General features: G+C 38.6%; 1 protein-coding gene across 1 annotated transcript; it reads right to left on the bottom strand.

Moving 5' to 3' along the window:
* Window positions 1-13425, bottom strand: mbtps2 (membrane-bound transcription factor peptidase, site 2). Its single transcript, XM_046035611.1, has 11 exons — window positions 13146-13425; window positions 10522-10670; window positions 9819-9957; window positions 8974-9077; window positions 7729-7856; window positions 5179-5297; window positions 4323-4503; window positions 3327-3433; window positions 2546-2744; window positions 1968-2043; window positions 1-1117 (listed from the first exon to the last, which is right to left on the bottom strand). The coding sequence occupies exons 1-11, from the start codon at window positions 13218-13220 to the stop codon at window positions 895-897; spliced, it is 1500 nt and encodes a 499-aa protein (XP_045891567.1). The 5' UTR covers window positions 13221-13425; the 3' UTR covers window positions 1-894.
* Window positions 13426-17184: the final 3759 nt, after the last annotated feature.

Below are 17184 nucleotides of genomic sequence, written 5' to 3'. Positions count from 1 at the left end.
TTTTAAATAAAATTAGTCCTTTATTCCACAGTTTTGACGAGTCAGATCACAGACAGTGACAGGCCAAGAGAATAAAAACTTACACTTTGAGAAAACTGGGGAAAAGTTCATTATGAAAAAGTGGAGAAAAATTTCATTGAGAAAACTATCTTCCCATTACAATGCCCGAGGAGGAGAAAAACACTTGACTAGAGTGAATAAAACGGCACCTTTAAAAAATTTGCAGTCATTTTATTTAATTAACTAATTCATGTACTTGCTAATGAGCCAGTAGTTCTGTTAAAACATGAACATTAGGTAGCAAAGTTTTTCCAACAGTGATGTGCAGTCAAAGAACAAAGTATTGCCATGCATTTGCTGATAATATAAAGGCTTTTAAAATGTGGGGGTTTTTTGTCCAAAGATGGCTTGGATTGATTTTGCCCTCACACACTGAAGCCAAGACAGACAAACCTCCCTGTTGTTCCAACAGGGACATATGGCATTTTGGAATCAAACCCTTCAAAAACCAAGACAGTTTTCTCTCAAACTTCAAACACAGTACAGACACTAACATTTGGAAATATTGAGCAGTCTTTTGTAAACAGTCACATAGGATAGTGCTTTACAGCAAGTGCATTGTTTATCTGTTTATGTGCTTTTGTGTGTATATATGGCGGCAACAAGGTGAAAGTCAGTTGTTTATTGTTTCCCTGGTTGCCCAGTAAAGCATTAAAGGCAAAGTAATATTCTGCAGAAATTGGGCAGTACTGCTGGGTAATGCAGTCTGTTCCTTGTGTGTTCACAGTTAAATGGTCCACACGTGTCAAACACATCCTAAGAGAACAACTCTCAGTCCACATGGGCGATTTATTTATTCAGTTTTTGTCTTGCCAGGGTGGCTTACCACTGTGGCTACCGAGCCGTGACCATCCACAGGCCCAGAGCCACGTTGGCTGCCAGCAGGGCGCTGCCCGCCAGCAGCAAGAAGAAGCCAATAAGGTCGCGCTTTTGACGGTCCGTTACTACAGTAACCAGCGTGGCCTCCAGCAGGGCGTTCAGCATCCACTGACCGTCAAGAGCGAAACACGGCACGGAGTTTACTACTGCTAACGCACCAGAGAGGGACACCACATATCTGAGAGACAGGTGGGTTAAGGACAATACTATTACACATACATTTTACTATATTGTCATTCAGCCTTAGAAACGTCATCATCTAATGCGCTCACACACACACTCTTACCACATGGTCTACTTAGCAACTGTTACTCCAGTTTTTTTTTTGTTTTGCTTCTAGAGCCTTTCTTGGTCTGGAATGAGCAATAGCTTTTGGTGGCTAATGATAGCAAACTTTATACAGACACCACTGTGTAACTGACATTACTGAGTCAGTTCTTGCCATTACCGTAACTCTCACACTATGTTTCAATCAACAGTACCACAACACAACTTTTTTTGTGATTATTTAAGAGTTACAATCAGCCATTCACTTGTGAAGTGCTTGATTGAGAACCAAAATGATTACATGTTAAAGAATGGGACTATCATTCAGAAACAATAGACATTACAATATGTATAGCAGAAACAATTAATCGATTAGTTGTCAACCGCCAGCTATTGTGATTAAATTAATTTTTTTAGGACAAGTTCTCTAATTTCAGCTTCTTAAATGTGAATATTTTCTGGTTTCTTTACTCCTCTATGACAGCAAACTGAATATCTTATGCTTCTGGACAAATCAAGACATTTGAGGAGGTCATCTTGGACTTTAGGAAACACTGATTGAATGATTAATCAAAAAATAAAAATAAATAAATTGACATTGAAAATAACCGTTTATGGCAGCCTTAATGCTATATAACCACTTTCTAGAAACTTAGATCATTTTGACTGAAGAGTACCGTTCATTTTTTCGAAAGCCAACTCCTTTTTTTGTTCATTCGTTCATTATCTGATTATGGAGTCCTTTAAACATGAAAGGATACTTGCAGAAGGTCTCCAAGAAGACGGGAAGATCCAGGTTGAGGAAAGCAAAGCGGGGCACAAAGTTGGTCAGACTCACTGGGGGAGACAAAACAAAGTGTTACGGTCAGACTGCAGGAATTTACACATGCGCCGTGTGGTTGCAGAGTTCATCATTACAGAAAGAATGCAGGAATACTCTTGTGTTCATCATAAATAGCAGCAGACAAAACAACAGGCCTCTTCCTGCCCATTTATTATACATAATTTAGGACTGGGGAGTCAGCTCAACACCTACACTGTAAACAGCAATTATATGAATACGAATTACAGATACAAGCTTGTGCCTCCTTCTAGGGTGGGAAAAGTAAGTAAAGCAATTTTTGCTTTAATATTTACAAAAAAGGAAGAATAGAAATATAATTTATAACCTGAAGGCCTAAGATACTTTTATCAAACGTTGTTGTGTTGTAACTCCAATTCACCTTAAAATGCCGGTTGAAGTTCTGCTTCAGCTAAGCATTTTTAAACTTAGGAGTGAAATCATAAAATAAACAGGAAGAAGGGAGGTGAACGTAGCAGTGTAACACACTGTACGTACCAGAGTACTGAAGGTGCGGCGGATACCCCACAAACAGCATGTGTGTGTTTGGCGGGTGTGTGACACGGATGAAGCGAGTCTGGTTCTCCAGAGAGGGAGTGACGCAAATGAGGGCATAGCGGGAGTATGCGGCGCAGTCGTCGTTGGTGCGACACACTCGCGTCCCAGTCACCATCTTCCGCACCGGCATACAGGCGTACTGCGGCCACAGCATTACAGAGGAAATGCAAATATAAGAAGTATTAGAACAGATTTGAACTTTTCCTGATGTTGGCTGTCTTGTGTTCTTTTTCATAGACCACTTTTAATTCGCACTTGTGGTCCATTTATGACCTTGGATATCTTGTTTACTGTCTTTTTCCATGACCGTGACCTGTTTTTAAAGCAAATTTGTAAGACTGTCATGCAAAATGTGCCATATTTTGCAGCCAACTTACAGGACGTGCAGTATCATCAGCAAAGCACAAATAAGTCAAGAAGAAATCTGATACTTTTATTTTAATCTAGCATTAAGATTGTATTTTCATCTTTTAATAATATAATGTTGAAATCTGGTTTTGTGTATTGTTCATAACTTTTTTTGTGCGTTAAAGTCACGTAGTTGCAAACAAAGCAGCACAAAATGGAAATAAAAGGAACTCAGTGGAAGAAGGAAGAAACATAAATACGCTTGACTGTCTGAAAGGGTTGGAAACCAGCTCACATGATGAAGCAGTCACAAAAAGTCCCAGCCTGTCCGTGTGTGTGTGTGTGTGTGTGTGTGTGTGTGTGTGTGTGTCACCTCTCTCTCTCTGCTGTTCCTGCCCTGTGGTTTCATGTAAGAGAAGCAGAGGTCTGTCAGGCTGTTGTTGCTGCAGCAGTCCATCGTTCCATCCAAACGCTTGAAAGCTTGAAGAGAGAGAGAGAGAGGGGGAAAAGTAGCTATATATAAATGGAGGAGAGCGACAGGTTGATGAGATTTGTGTGTCAGACTGGACACTCGTTACATAACACACATAAAGAAGGATATCACTGAGGTTTTTCTTTTTTTGAGTGGTAAATCTACAAGCACCAGATGATTAGACAAGGACACAGTATCACACATTTTATGACATAACAGATAATCCTGCTGACTCATACATCCCCAGGACCTCTGGCTGTGTACTCACACATAATTTGACTGTGACATATTGATGCACTTAATACAGAATGCAACAAATCACGAATCTTCAACATCATCATCAAAATAACACAACTGAGGAAAGATGTGAAATCCAAATGAAAAAGTCGATAAAAGGTCAATTTAGGGCTGAACCGACAGCTATTGATGATCAAAATAGTTGCAGATGAATGTTCTGTCAATACACTAATTAACTAATTATAGAAATTAACATTTTTGGCATTTGTTGCTAATTATAAAGTCTGATTTTTGCCACTGGAATAATGCTACACCACAGAAAAGCAACAGGAGCTCTGATTGGCCAGCTGTTTAGCTCTGACTTCACACGGCTCCAGCTTACAGCTGGCCAATAACAGCTCCCGCTGCTGCTCTGTAGGTTTGACCTGATTAAATTTTTAAGCATCACACTGATGCAATCACAAAGAAAAAGAAATGCTAAAGAAGGAGACAAATTAACTAATTGAATGACTCTATTCCAGAAGCTCGCTGCTGACTTAATTTAAACTTACAAAACTAGCAGCTGAGGTGGAAAAGTCAGTTTTCATTTCACTTTAAAAATATCTTGTTTATACTTAGACGGACCTCTGGGTGTCCTGACCGTACAAACGGCACACTCACCTCGTCCGTGAGCCCAGCTGGGCTGCAGGCTGGTGCTGGGGACACAGTATCCAGTCTGCGGGCTGTAAGAGAGGTGAGACAGGCAGTTGCTCCAGTCCTCCACTCCCTTGACCGGACAGTCCTCCAGTCTGGTCACTATGTCCCCAACTGACAGGCCCCGGGGACCTTCAGCCGCAGAGCCCTGCTCAAAAGACAAAGGCAGATATGAAAATTAGCTCAAAGGTCACAAGAGCGCAGTTTGATGTGCTTTATGGTTTGAATCTTGCATTAGCTGGGAAGGTCCAGGAGGGGCGGCCATTGGCAAATATATTTTAAACCCCAATACCTTAGCGCATATAAATAAGGTGTGATTTTCAAGAATTTAATTTAGTCACTAATGGAAAGTGAATGACAACTTCTCACTTTGCGACAGGCCTGCAAGAACTCCCAGAGACAAAGAACAATAAAAGTTGAAAGCCCTACTCTGACAACTTATGCCAGCCCAAGTAATTTCTAATTACTATATAATTAATTGGTAAGCACTTAATCAAGACATTTCCCGTTTATATTTCTGATAACTGGAAGCGAGTGTGGATTCGCTACTTCCTCTTACCAAATTAAGGTAATTTACTACAATTATTTTTATGCCTTAAAGATATTTAACTCGATATAAAAGGTTATTTATTACTGTGACATTGGAAACTATATCAATATAGTAGCGAAGCAGTGATGATACCCTTAAAGGATTATTACATTTTGCTGAACAAAGGTCAATGGGACAATAAAATGTTCCTCACATTAAGTCCGTGACGTACAAGGTTAAATATTTAGATAGAAGTAAATAAAACGTTTGGCACATAAAACCTGCTTCACTGACCTGGACGACCTCGGTGACTAGCGCCCCGGTGCCGGTGGAGTACACGGGAAACAGAAAGACGGGCAACAGGAAGAGGAGGGCTAATGCTGCCACAGACAGAACAAAGTTGTGCCAGACTCCTAGAGAAAGAAAACAGAAACATTTCAGCTTTTACTTACTTTTAAATTGTCTGTTTTAGTTTAGATTTTTTTTTTGTTTGCTTATGTGTGTTACTTTATTTTTATGCATAAGATTGAAAATTTACTTTTTAAAACATCACTTTGAGAATATTAATTGAAAAAAAAAAAAACAGTTACTATTATTTCTTAGTATTAAAGTGGGACTGAAGCTTTTCTGGTGTGCACACCCTCATTAAATAAATTAAAACCCGTACAGGTATGAAAAGATAATCATTCCTGAAATGCAAAATGTACATAGCCTTCAAACTTCTCAGATATAACCGTATGACCAATATAAGCTAATGAAAAGCACACAGCAACACCAGGATTGTATACTAGATATACTCTATATGTATACTGTTGTAACAACTGTTTAGACTGCAAGATGTCGTGACAAAACAGTAACCACTGCTCACTAAAAATAACTCTATACCATCTTAATTATGTTAGACGACGCAGTCTCCCAAAATCACGAGGACAATTTCCCAATGCAAGATGAGGTCAAGGCAGACACTTTTAGATCTTATATTCCTGAAACATGTAGTACATACAAAGCTTTATTAAAACACTGATCTGTAGTGACAGCAGCATCAAGCAACAGGTTAAACAAAGTCTCTGGAAACGAGAAAATGAATAACTTAAGATGTCTGACGAAATTCTTGGAAACCCTCTGATTATTTAATAATGTCTGAAAAATTGAGGCACTGCTTCCAAAACAACACAGTAAACAAACTTATAACGCTGCATCACCTATATCTACAGGAATAAATAATAAACATGTTGTGTGAGAGAAACCCCCTGCGGACAGAGCGATCTCCGCTGTGGAGAGAGAGGGAGACACAGATAAATAAACACAGCATGCTGTTATGTCACCACTCCCCTGATGGGAATAGCATCCTGCTCTCTCGGTTTTGTCATATGACTTGATTGGACGTCTCAGTTTGGTGCCTGCAGTCACCACCCCAGTTATTTTCTTGTCACATTAAGCAGAGGAAATGCCTGGAGGAATTTTAAACTAGTTAAAGATACAGATAGTTTTAAAAGCAGCTCTTCACTGCCCTCTAAAGGCTCCTTATGGCAAATAGAAAGCACCATTTAGTAATTTTACATTTTCATTAAGTGTCATGCTCCTCAACACTCAGACAGCTAATGTACACATTAGCATCTGCGGGGAGTTTAGAGTCTCTAACCACCAAATCATCCTGACATCCACATCTCTGTTTCTGCAGGATTACCACTGCATATCCCTGAGAAATATACCAAAAAGGAGCGTACAACATGTAATGTTTATAATGACTGAAAAAATTATTATTCCTTTATAGCTTGATGCCAGTCCCTTCCGCTACGTAGCCAAGATGGTGACAATTGAGGGTGAGAGGTGTCCAGCATTTTGACCATTTTGAGTACACCATCCAGGTTCGCAGGAGTACACTGCATTTTGACATAATTGTCAGCGTGAATGCACTTGTGCACTCAAAATAAGGGCGGATATAGTATGTAAAAACACATCTGGTTAGCAAGACACACATAACTTTATTAATGCTCAGTATCAGTATGAGCAGATGTAGGAATTGTGTATACCAATGATTATAAACCGCTGCCATCTTAAATAAGCATGCTACAATAAGGAGTCTGCTTTAGCTTGGATTTTGGATAAATTCTACTCAAAGAAATATTACTGGGAACCATCACGTTTTCTCCAGTTAAATTAAAAACATAATAAAACATGGTTACAAACATCAAAGTAACTTCTAGCTAACAGCATTATTCATAATGACCATATAGTCAGAAGTAAAAAAATCACTTTTCATAGTGGGCTGATTTGACTTTGTCGGGGGTTGATGTTACTATACTTTACACCAAACCTTGTGATTCTTTTTAACTTATTTCGCTTTGCCACAGAAAGAGAAACCTGTCTCCTTTCTCTCGCTGATTATTTAACTTGTTGAGTTTATAGATGTTTTTTGCAGTTATTTGAATCATCCAAATTATTTTTCTGCTGCTTCAAGCTGCCCTGTTGACTCCTTTCTAATCAAAAAAATTGTTCTTGACCAGGCTGCAATGAAAATAATCCGCCTTTAACTGGCCCCCACTGATGTCTCCTATGGTGGCCTGTAGGAGACGTCAGCCGCATTCATGCGTGAATAACAGCCAGCTCCACCAATCAATTCATTAAAATCTAATTTTCTTAATTGCACAGTGAAATGATTTGATGGGAAGCAGCTGTCTGGTGTTCAGAAATAAAAAGACCTCGGAGTGACCTTCACTGGCAGAACAGAGTTGAGTATTTAACAAAATGCTTGTAATAATTGTGATTAATAGCTGTGATCACATTAGCTGGCAAAATAATCAGGATGAGCGTCTCTACTATGGAGTGATCAAAACGTCTTACCGGCACAGAAGATGCGGAGCTGCTGAGTGGGTGATATGAGGCTGAGGTGTGTGGTGAAGAGGTCCACAAACGCACCGGGATACACCACAAACACAAACATGCCGAAGCCGTTCACTCGCACTTGCTCCCTGGGGGGACAGAAAAATATTACACGTCACAAGATGTCCAAAAGACAAAGAGACCACATTAAAAGGCCCTGAAAATGTATTTTCTCAATCCGCTTCTTACTATGAGTGATGGGATCCTGCATCAACACTTTATTATCTACCAAAAGATGAAGGTGCAAACACATGCTCAGACGCAAACACAGATGTTTGGAAAAGTTTCCATTTACAAAATAAATCTGAGGAACACCTATGTGTTCAGCTAATGTCACTTATTATCAAACTAAATTCAGCAAATTACAAAGCAGTAGACATTTTTGTTGAGTCTCTGCTTTGATTTGGAACCTTACGTATTTATGTTATAAAAAGGTCACTTTGTTAAATAAAGATATTGCTCATCATTTTTGGTTTTCAGTTTTTAATGAAAGGTACCCAGATCAATTTAAACAGATTTTCACCACTACCATTATAACAGTAACATGACCAGCTGATCCCAGAGCTGTGCAGGAGAACTGGTCTAATTAAAGCAGCAATGTAAATACTGTTTGTTGTTTGTCAGAAAGTTAGAACACAAAGTATCTTGTTTCCTGCTAGCCCTTAACGTTGTACCTTGTATTATAAAATTGGTCAGATATTTGCTAAAATGAATGTATAAGGTGATCACGAGATCACATCATCAGTTGTCAGTCTACATAATGCAACTCATTCTCACTTCCGGTGTAAACAGGAAGTTAAAAGACAACATCACAGAGTTGGAGCCCTTCATTGTTCCTGGAATACATAAGGTCAGTAGCTGACCGTGTTTCATCCACTGTTTTGACAGATCTGTCACCGAGCAATTATTGACAGTCATCGTTTGTCGACTCCTAAAAAGCTCATGTAGTGTTTTATCCAATGATGTAGTTTTCACTAATACAATCAGAAAATAATCATTATTATTGAAAAAAAGCCCAAGTGAGGTGAGCTGATAAGCTGATCACAAAATATCTGACCCTCTTCAACCCCCTTGTGTATCTACATAGACGAACATTGGTCACCTCCCATTTTTTCTGTCTTAATGGCCTTGGATGCTCTTCCCTCTCCCGGCTGTCATGGTAACAGATTGTGTGTGTGTGTGTGGGAGCGTGTCTGTGTGTTTTACCTCAGTGCTGCCACAGCGTGGCCCAGCTCATGTATTACTCCGCTGAGCAGCAGGGCAGTGAAGAAGTAGGCCAGCTGACTGGTGGGCAGATTGACACCAGGGACCTAAAGACAGAAACAGAAACACAACATGAACACCTACAGGTATCCTTAAGGTTGAAATTTTCATTTTTGTGCCTCTTTCATATGATTTTTATGAGCTTTTTAATATTTCATAGGAGGAAATTTTATTGAACTATGATGTAATATGTATGCACTGCACATTTGGCAAATAAACATAATGTTTGTTTCACCAAGATGTGTTTAAAAACTTCCTACCCCCTCTGTTTTCTGTTTCCTTCTTCAAATTAAATGTTTCATGTTTTGCTGAAGCTGTGGTTTTCTGTGTGGTCTGCATTTTGTGCCGCTCTAGGCTGAATATCTGGGTTATAAATGTCCTACTAATAGCTTCCCATGAATCACCACCAGTGGTCTACTGGGGATACTGCTCACATTAATGCACAGCTATTTGACACCTAAAAGAAAAAAAAAAATTAACAGGAAAAAAATGCTAAATAAGAGCCCTTTTCATAATTGGGGGCATTTTTCGCCCCCTCATTTGAATATCACAGGCTTTGTATGAACGCTCAAGGACATTTATGCGCTTAACTCCAGTTAATCTCTGACCCAGTGCACTAAACAAGAGATACACAACGCTTTACAAATCTAATTTAAGTGATTATTTGATCAAAAGAATATCATGTTCTAAAGAGACACTGAAACTGGGGGCACAAAGCATCCCCTGTCTGTTCACTGTATTTAAAATGTTACTTAATATAGTGTGAAGAACTCATCATGTATACATACCACCACCTGCAGGGCCTGCTGACTTCCTATTCGAGGGTTGTCTGTGGTCATCTGAGCGAGCGTCTGCTGCAGCGTCTTTGTCAGCAGCACCACTGATCCCAGCATGGCTACTATACCGAACACGAGGCCGCTGTTGAACCTGGGAGACGCGATATTGATACAACAGAGCAGTCATTTCAAGCGTTGCCATTTGGCTGTTCTTTGCGGCACTATAAAAGTGATAAATGAAAACTAAATAAAAACCTTGCAAAAAGAAGCTACGGTGTAAAGGCTGAACTGTGAATACATCAAGCTTTTAGAAGACTGGCCCACTTGTCCATTAAGTGATGAGAACATCATCACTTCAGCAGGCATTTTGCTGAGTGACAGCAGCCACTAAAATGTGACTTAAATGAGAAAATGAAGGATTTTAGCATCTCTAACTAAGTGATACTTCAACAAGTGTTGGCAAATTGGCTTGTTTTTTATATACAGTTGGGTACCAATCAAATTCACTTTCGTTTTTAATTCCGGTAGTATAATGATAAAAAAATATATTTGTATTATACTAAAGCATTAGTAATCAATTAGTTTCACTGGGAAATCATTCAAAAAGATGGCGTTTGTCTTTAAGAGCAGCAAAATGGACTGAGGAAAGTACAGTAATGATGCAGGAAGAGTTCAGGTTAAAAGTGTAGTTTATTAATGAAATGGTAGTCCTCACCACAGGTAGAGGGCTCGGGGGTTGATGCGGGCGCAGTACGCAAACAGCCGGTTGAACATGGTGGTTTGCCATCTCAGATGGAAAGGAGACAACATCAGCCCTCGACTCGCCAACCATGATTCGTAGCTGATCCGATGTGTCGCTGACGACTGCGGGAGTCAATGGGACAGTGGAAAAAGTTATCCAAGAGTGCAACAACCATTTCAGTGCATTCACCAAGAAGAGTGTGCAGTTAGTGGTGTGATTAGAGACTGGAGTATTTAACACCAAAACCAATATTGATATTTGAGAGTTTAAAATATACAATATTCATTTTTTATATGAACACATATTTTTGTTAAGGACCACAAGAAATGTATGATTTTCACAGTTCTAAATCTGTCTGTGCTCTCTGGTGGATAAACTATGTACTGGTGTTATTTTTTTCAAAACCACCTAATTAATGTCTTAATTATCATAACATAGACTCATACCAATCTGTGATATACGGTATAGTATAGTAATATATATTTTAATACGTTCGGCTGTAGCTGACTGTTCTAGTATCCACACTTTGTCTTAAGGCAAATTCAATTCTTAACTGTCCAAACTAGGGCTGATCCCGAGTAGTTGAAGATTCGATGCTTCGATGGGCGGAGCCTGATTCGACTGTCAATCTCACAGTCGAATCAGAAGATTAAAGCGGAGCTACCGTGTGTAACACCCCCCCCCTTCGACTATCAGTCAACTATAGGCAGGACTTGACGATTCTGATTCGACTATGTAAATCCTTAGTTGGGGACAGCACTAGTCCAAACATTCCAAAAAAAACAGATACAAAAAATAATTTGTGTCACTCTGCATATTGCTAAGGCCAAAACATGTTTGGGAATATTACTGCAATGCCTAAAATGTGATTTCTAGACTATGAGGTTGTTACCCATTACACAATACATAATTGCCTGATAGCTGACAGTTTCTGAGTCAATTTCACAGATTGGTCTTTTCAAACTATACCAGCGTTTGATCGATTTGGGTTTTTCAATGGCCGATGCCGATATTTAGAGAGGATGGCAGCCGATGGCTGATCATCATCATTCAGATGCATTATTCTTGACAGTAAAACATATAATTACTGATAGCCAGTAATGGTTTTTGATTAGACCTGCTGTCAATTAGGATGATATATTGGCCTCCTTGAGTGCAGGTATCGGCCCATGTCGATTATCTCAAATGCCATATATCGGCCTGATTAATCGGTCCATCACTAGCGTATGAAAATTTTAGCCCTATTCCTTCAGCTCAGCTGCCTGTCGGCTTTTGGACATTAAAAGCCTCAGGCACTGAATAAGTGGTCGTTCAACTCACTTTCAAAAACTTCTCGTCACTTCAAAAATCAGATTAATTTCATTTTAACACACAAAATTGATTTAATTTAATTAATTTCATGAAGTAACAAAATGAAAAATCCATCCATAAAAAGTGCCCAAACAGTGCTCATGACCATGACCAGTCACTATAAAATATACACACACACACACACACACACACACACACACACACACACATCTATCTATCTAGATATAGATATATAACTATATAAGAGACTGCAATCAGTCAAAATAAGCCAAATTATATATTTTTTTAAAATATTTCGGCCTTACCTTATAATACACAAATTCATATTTAAATTAACTTGAATACCAAAATATGTGCTCATAATATTTAGGCTGGCATTAAAGGAAAAGCTAAGCTAATTCTTTAGACAGCTGAGACAGTGAGATACGGACTTGAGAGCAAATAAAAAAATAATATAAAAACATAATTTAAAAGAGTTAAATACTGCCATATCCTAAGAGTACAACAAGTACAAGGCTTTAGTTCTTCAGATGATATTGGTATAAAAAAGCATCTCTGCATCACCCGGAGCAAACATAAAGTATCAAAGAGTCTGCAGGATTTTATTAATGATCGTGTATCAGCTTGTTCCAGCTTGTTTAGGCAGAATGTATTTTTGCTTTTGGATAAAAAATTTACAAAAAAAAAAAAAAAACGTATTTATAGTCTGAGAAAGAAATTGAACTTTATTTAAGAACAATCCCTTTGTCCTCCAGCAAAAAGGCTCTGAAGATACTTCCTGTCTGTACTTGCCCGAAGGTTTTTCTGTTATTTTGCCCCCCACCCCCAAACTTTTTTGGTTTCTTTGTTTCTTTGTTTGTTTTGTGTCTGTAACCCCTTGTAATTATGTGTTGTGTGTCTCATTTGCAATGTTCAAGTTAAAATGTAATTATTTAATTGACCAAATACACACACAACACACAACATATATACACGACAAAATGTTACTGCTATTTGCTGCTGTATTGATTTTACCGTTCAACTAATTTTTTTTATCTGCAGGATGCTTCGATGAAGGATGATGTCATTTGCCAAGAGTATTGATTGGTCAAATCCTGCTTCATAGTAACATCACAGGCCCCCGGTGAGAGAAGGTGGGAGGAACAATCACTCCAAACACATGTCGTGAGCTTTAACATAGTCTATAGTCCTGAGGCTGTTTTATGGTCTTTTAAGAAGAGCATTAATTTATCCCCGTTTCAAAGCAGACATCGTATTTAACTAGCAAGACAAGAACATATATTCACCCTCAGCAGTGTGTCGGCGAGATAGACGGCACACCAGCCTGCCATCACACACACCAGCAGCGGCACAGGGATCATGGTGCATCAGAGGACTCTCCGAGGACAAACTCAACCCAGCGGCGCTGTCTCCATCACTCCCTCTGCCCGCTCTTTAACCCGCAGCCAGCCGCGGTTACACATTTAGCACCACAAATAAATGTCACCTAGTTATATAAAATATCAAGGCTGTTTGCAGAGCTTGCCGTGGATACAAAGAACCGTCAGCACTGTGCGACTAACTTCCGGGTTGCGCTTCTTCTTCTATTTTAATAACAAAGATCAACCAAACCGAGCAATACCGCCGCCAAGTGTTTAACTACAGAACTGCCCTTTTTTGTTCCTTGAAATGTATTTATTTTACTTTTCATACATACCCGTATTTTTGCATTGGGAGTGTTGATGTTGTCTTATACAGGAATTTATTATTGTTCTGTTTTGGGAGGATTTGTATATTTGAGTCTGTTACATGTGGTTTGATTTGGTTTTGCTTTTTATGAAATGTTTTTATTAATCTTTTATTGTAATATCTTGCTCATTACTGGCAGCTGCCCGGGGACTGCAGATGAGAATTAGCTTTTGGCCATTTCTGGAAACATACATATATTGTGCATTGCCAAAAAATAAATAAAAACATAAACATTACTCCACATTCTCTATATACTATGCCAGACATCACTCACAAAACTAATTCTTGCATGTCCCAGTTTTATGTGACTAATATCCAGTGTTGGGATGTAACAAGTTACATGTAAATTAGATACGTAATTTAATTACAAAATACATGTACTGGGGGAAAATGCGTAATTAAATTGCAGTTACTAATGAAAATGTCCATGATTACATTGGGAGTTACATCTGAATATTTTCTGTAAAAAGCTTGGCTATATGTTGAATAATTTGTTGTTTGCATGTCATATATGTTGTTTGAATTTGCAGCGCCACCCGTCAGCCAGTTAAATTGCATCTCAAGCTGTCTTTTGAAAATGTTTAACAGCTGAAAAGACTAGAAATTTAGTGAATAAATGTAATAAGTTACATTACTTTGATAAAGTAATTGAAATAGTTACACTAGTATTACATTTTATATACGGTAACTTGTAATCAGTAACCTTTACATTTCCAAAGTAACCTTCCCAACACACATATTTAGCTACACAAGTGCTGTCACACTTGCTGTCCTAAAGTGCAGTGAGAAATTTAGAAATTAGGAGCAGAATAATCTTTTGTCAAGTTTGTCAAATTTAATAAAGTTCTTTTTTTTAATTTTGCACTCTTCTGTGTTTGATGTAAATTATAACTGATAATAATAAAGATTTATATATTTATATGTTTCAACCAGCAAGTTGTGCTGAAAACTAATATTTAATGGTGATGTTAATCTGTGTATTGTATTGTCATTTATTCTCATTTTATTTATGTGTTTTATTTTACAGAACGTTTACTCTCGGTTTATGTTTCCTTGTGGGTGACTCATGCATGTTTTCTAACTTTTATACTTCTGCTGTCATACTGTATTTTGTTTCTAAAATAAAACAACAGTCAAGATTACTTTGGCATTCATTTGAACTATTATGTTTGAAAGGAAGATAGCAAAAAAAGCCATATCTTTGCATCTCGACATTAACGAGAGAGTCTAAAGGCACCAATAGCCCTTAAAATGAAGCACAGAAAAATCAATGAGGATTTGCAGAGCTACTTTGGCTGAGCTGCAGCAAAAAAAAATGAAAGTGTGGGTCTGGATATTTGATTTCATCCTTCCAAAAGGTCAGCGTGCAAAGGACACCAATAAATGTTGATGGTCTTACTCAGATGCAACAAGAAAACAAGCTCCCAGTCTGACTCACTAAGCCATACATGTGACCTAGTGAAATTAAAACTGCTTGTGGGTAAAGCCTTGTGTGGGGACACACTTCACATCAATACTGACACAATTCAGTGTCACATAGAGCCTCCAGCTTGTCAGTATGCGTTATTTCAGTATTGTGAGGACTTTTGGAAGTCACTTTCTTGGGGCGGATTTTCTGTTACCAGCCAATTCTTGTTAAAGAAATGTGAGGTTAAGTGTTAATTCTGTACACTAATAATTGTGTTCCTCATGTAAATCATGTATGCTAAGTGTAGACAAGAAACCAAAACCTTGTTTGTTTACTCATTGTCAGTCAGTGCGACAACATGGGCAGCTTGAACTGACAGATGCCCCCATGTACATGTGGCCTCAAACGTCACACTAAACAGCTGCCAGCACACAAGAAGGACACACTGTCAGATAGTGATAACAATTATCTGATGAAAACAATCCTACATCAGAAGGAAGATTCATCATGCAGGTGACTGCATTTGTTAATTTAGCCATGCCTCACTGCATGCCTCCTTTTTTATTACCTAATTTAAATTTTTTATCCAAATTCTAGCCCCAAATTTACATCTCACCCTGACCTGAGCTGCCTGAACTGAAGTCTTAGACCTAAGACTGAGCTGAGACACACCAGCTAAACAAGTGGAGCACACATATTGTATAAATAGCAAGACTGTTTTTCCTTAAGGCTCTCTGTTAAATAATATTACATCACAGATGTATCACGGATACATAATCTAGCGTATAATAGTTAGCACATACTTAACTTGTTTTTTAGTTAAACTGGATTATTAAGTTTGGTTCTGTTATTAATCTCTCTCTGTCTCGGAGGTCCACCTCTGGTCGGTGAGGGGTGAAAGTTGGAACTGAGGAGAGGGGTGATCTACAGTAGTGTGGGCTTCAATACTACTACTATAATTTTGTTTGGCTTCTTGTTTATTTCTGAGTTACCATTGCTTTTTGTTGCAGTTTCAGTATTTATGTATTGTAAACTTTAATCTTATGGATAATTTTCGCCATTTGCAAAGCTGTTCATTCACAGCTGTTTTTGTAAGTAGAAGGGTTGGACCATACACTATAAAAAAAAAAGAGAGTTGAGGGCATTGTTTTGTTGTTGTGTGTTTTGATGGGGGGTTTTTTAGGGAAGGTTCATGAGTAAGGGTAATTTCACTCATTGTGTCACACACATGGGAGCTTCATTATATTTTGCCCAGATCCTCCTCTAGGTTTGCTGTTTGCCTATAGGCCAAAAGATGCCAGAACACCATACATATCTGTGCATCGCCTATTGGAAAGAAGTATTAAAAAAAATATCACCTATTTTATAACACCCACTGATACTACCTGCAGAGCAGACTATAGTAATTGCAATGCAGTTCCTACCTTCATATTTTGTGATTTTTTTTTAGTGAAGTTTTGCCCAGTTTACTGCAAAACTTAAGCCACTTAGAAGCAATAACGAGGTATTCAGCAATAGCATGTTGTTAAATATAATAAACACATTCAGTGATGAAGGTTTATCTGTAATAGGGCTGTCCCTGTGTGTGTGTGTGTGTGTGTGTGTGTGTGTGTGTGTGTGTGTGGGTTGTTAGTATTTGCATATTCTGAAATATAAAACAAGCCTACAGTTTGTGTCTCTTCATTTTACTACCTGGGCACACAGTAGATTAATTTCACAGGTGAGCCTGAAGAGGATCCCTGGGGGATTGATGCGATGAAGGTGGACAACTTGAGTGGTGGAAAAACTGCGTAAATTCCCGAGAGAAAGGTAGGTGCAAACAAGCACACTCAAAAATACTTACAATGTGTAGAAACATATGAGAAAACACATCTATAGACAGACAGATACACACACACACACACACACACACAGGCTGAAAACTCAGTCTACTTCTCTCATGATGGGTCGGATTCCACTCAGGGAGGAGTTTTGTGTGTCTCCGAGCCAATCAGGACGAGCGGAAGCAGGTCAGGTAGCCGAAGAGGACCTCAGAGAGAGCACAGGCCGGGCAAAGCAGCCACGCACGCCAGGAGGTAAGAGAACACACACACACTGACACACACATTGACACACACACACACACACACTCACACCTTTAAGTCTATGAGATCATAGTTCCTCTCTGTGCCTGTGTATGAGCATCACAG

Source organism: Micropterus dolomieu, linkage group LG01, assembly GCF_021292245.1.
Source record: "Micropterus dolomieu isolate WLL.071019.BEF.003 ecotype Adirondacks linkage group LG01, ASM2129224v1, whole genome shotgun sequence".
NCBI classification, from domain to species: domain Eukaryota; kingdom Metazoa; phylum Chordata; class Actinopteri; order Centrarchiformes; family Centrarchidae; genus Micropterus; species Micropterus dolomieu.
The sequence above is the reverse complement of the archived record's forward strand: the minus strand, read 5'-3'. Positions and strand labels throughout refer to the sequence as shown.

What these genes read in the sequence shown, in the direction of transcription:
- mbtps2 (XM_046035611.1), bottom strand. Translation starts at nt 13,220, where the DNA reads ATGATCCCTGTGCCGCTGCTGGTGTGTGTGATGGCAGGCTGGTGTGCC. An exon ending in GCTCCGCATCTTCTGTGCCG is followed by an intron (nt 5,298 to 7,728) that starts GTAAGACGTTTT and finishes TTCTTTCTCTAG; the next exon opens with GAGTCTGGCACAACTTTGTT. An exon ending in CAGCTGGGCTCACGGACGAG is followed by an intron (nt 3,434 to 4,322) that starts GTGAGTGTGCCG and finishes TCTCTCTTCAAG; the next exon opens with CTTTCAAGCGTTTGGATGGA.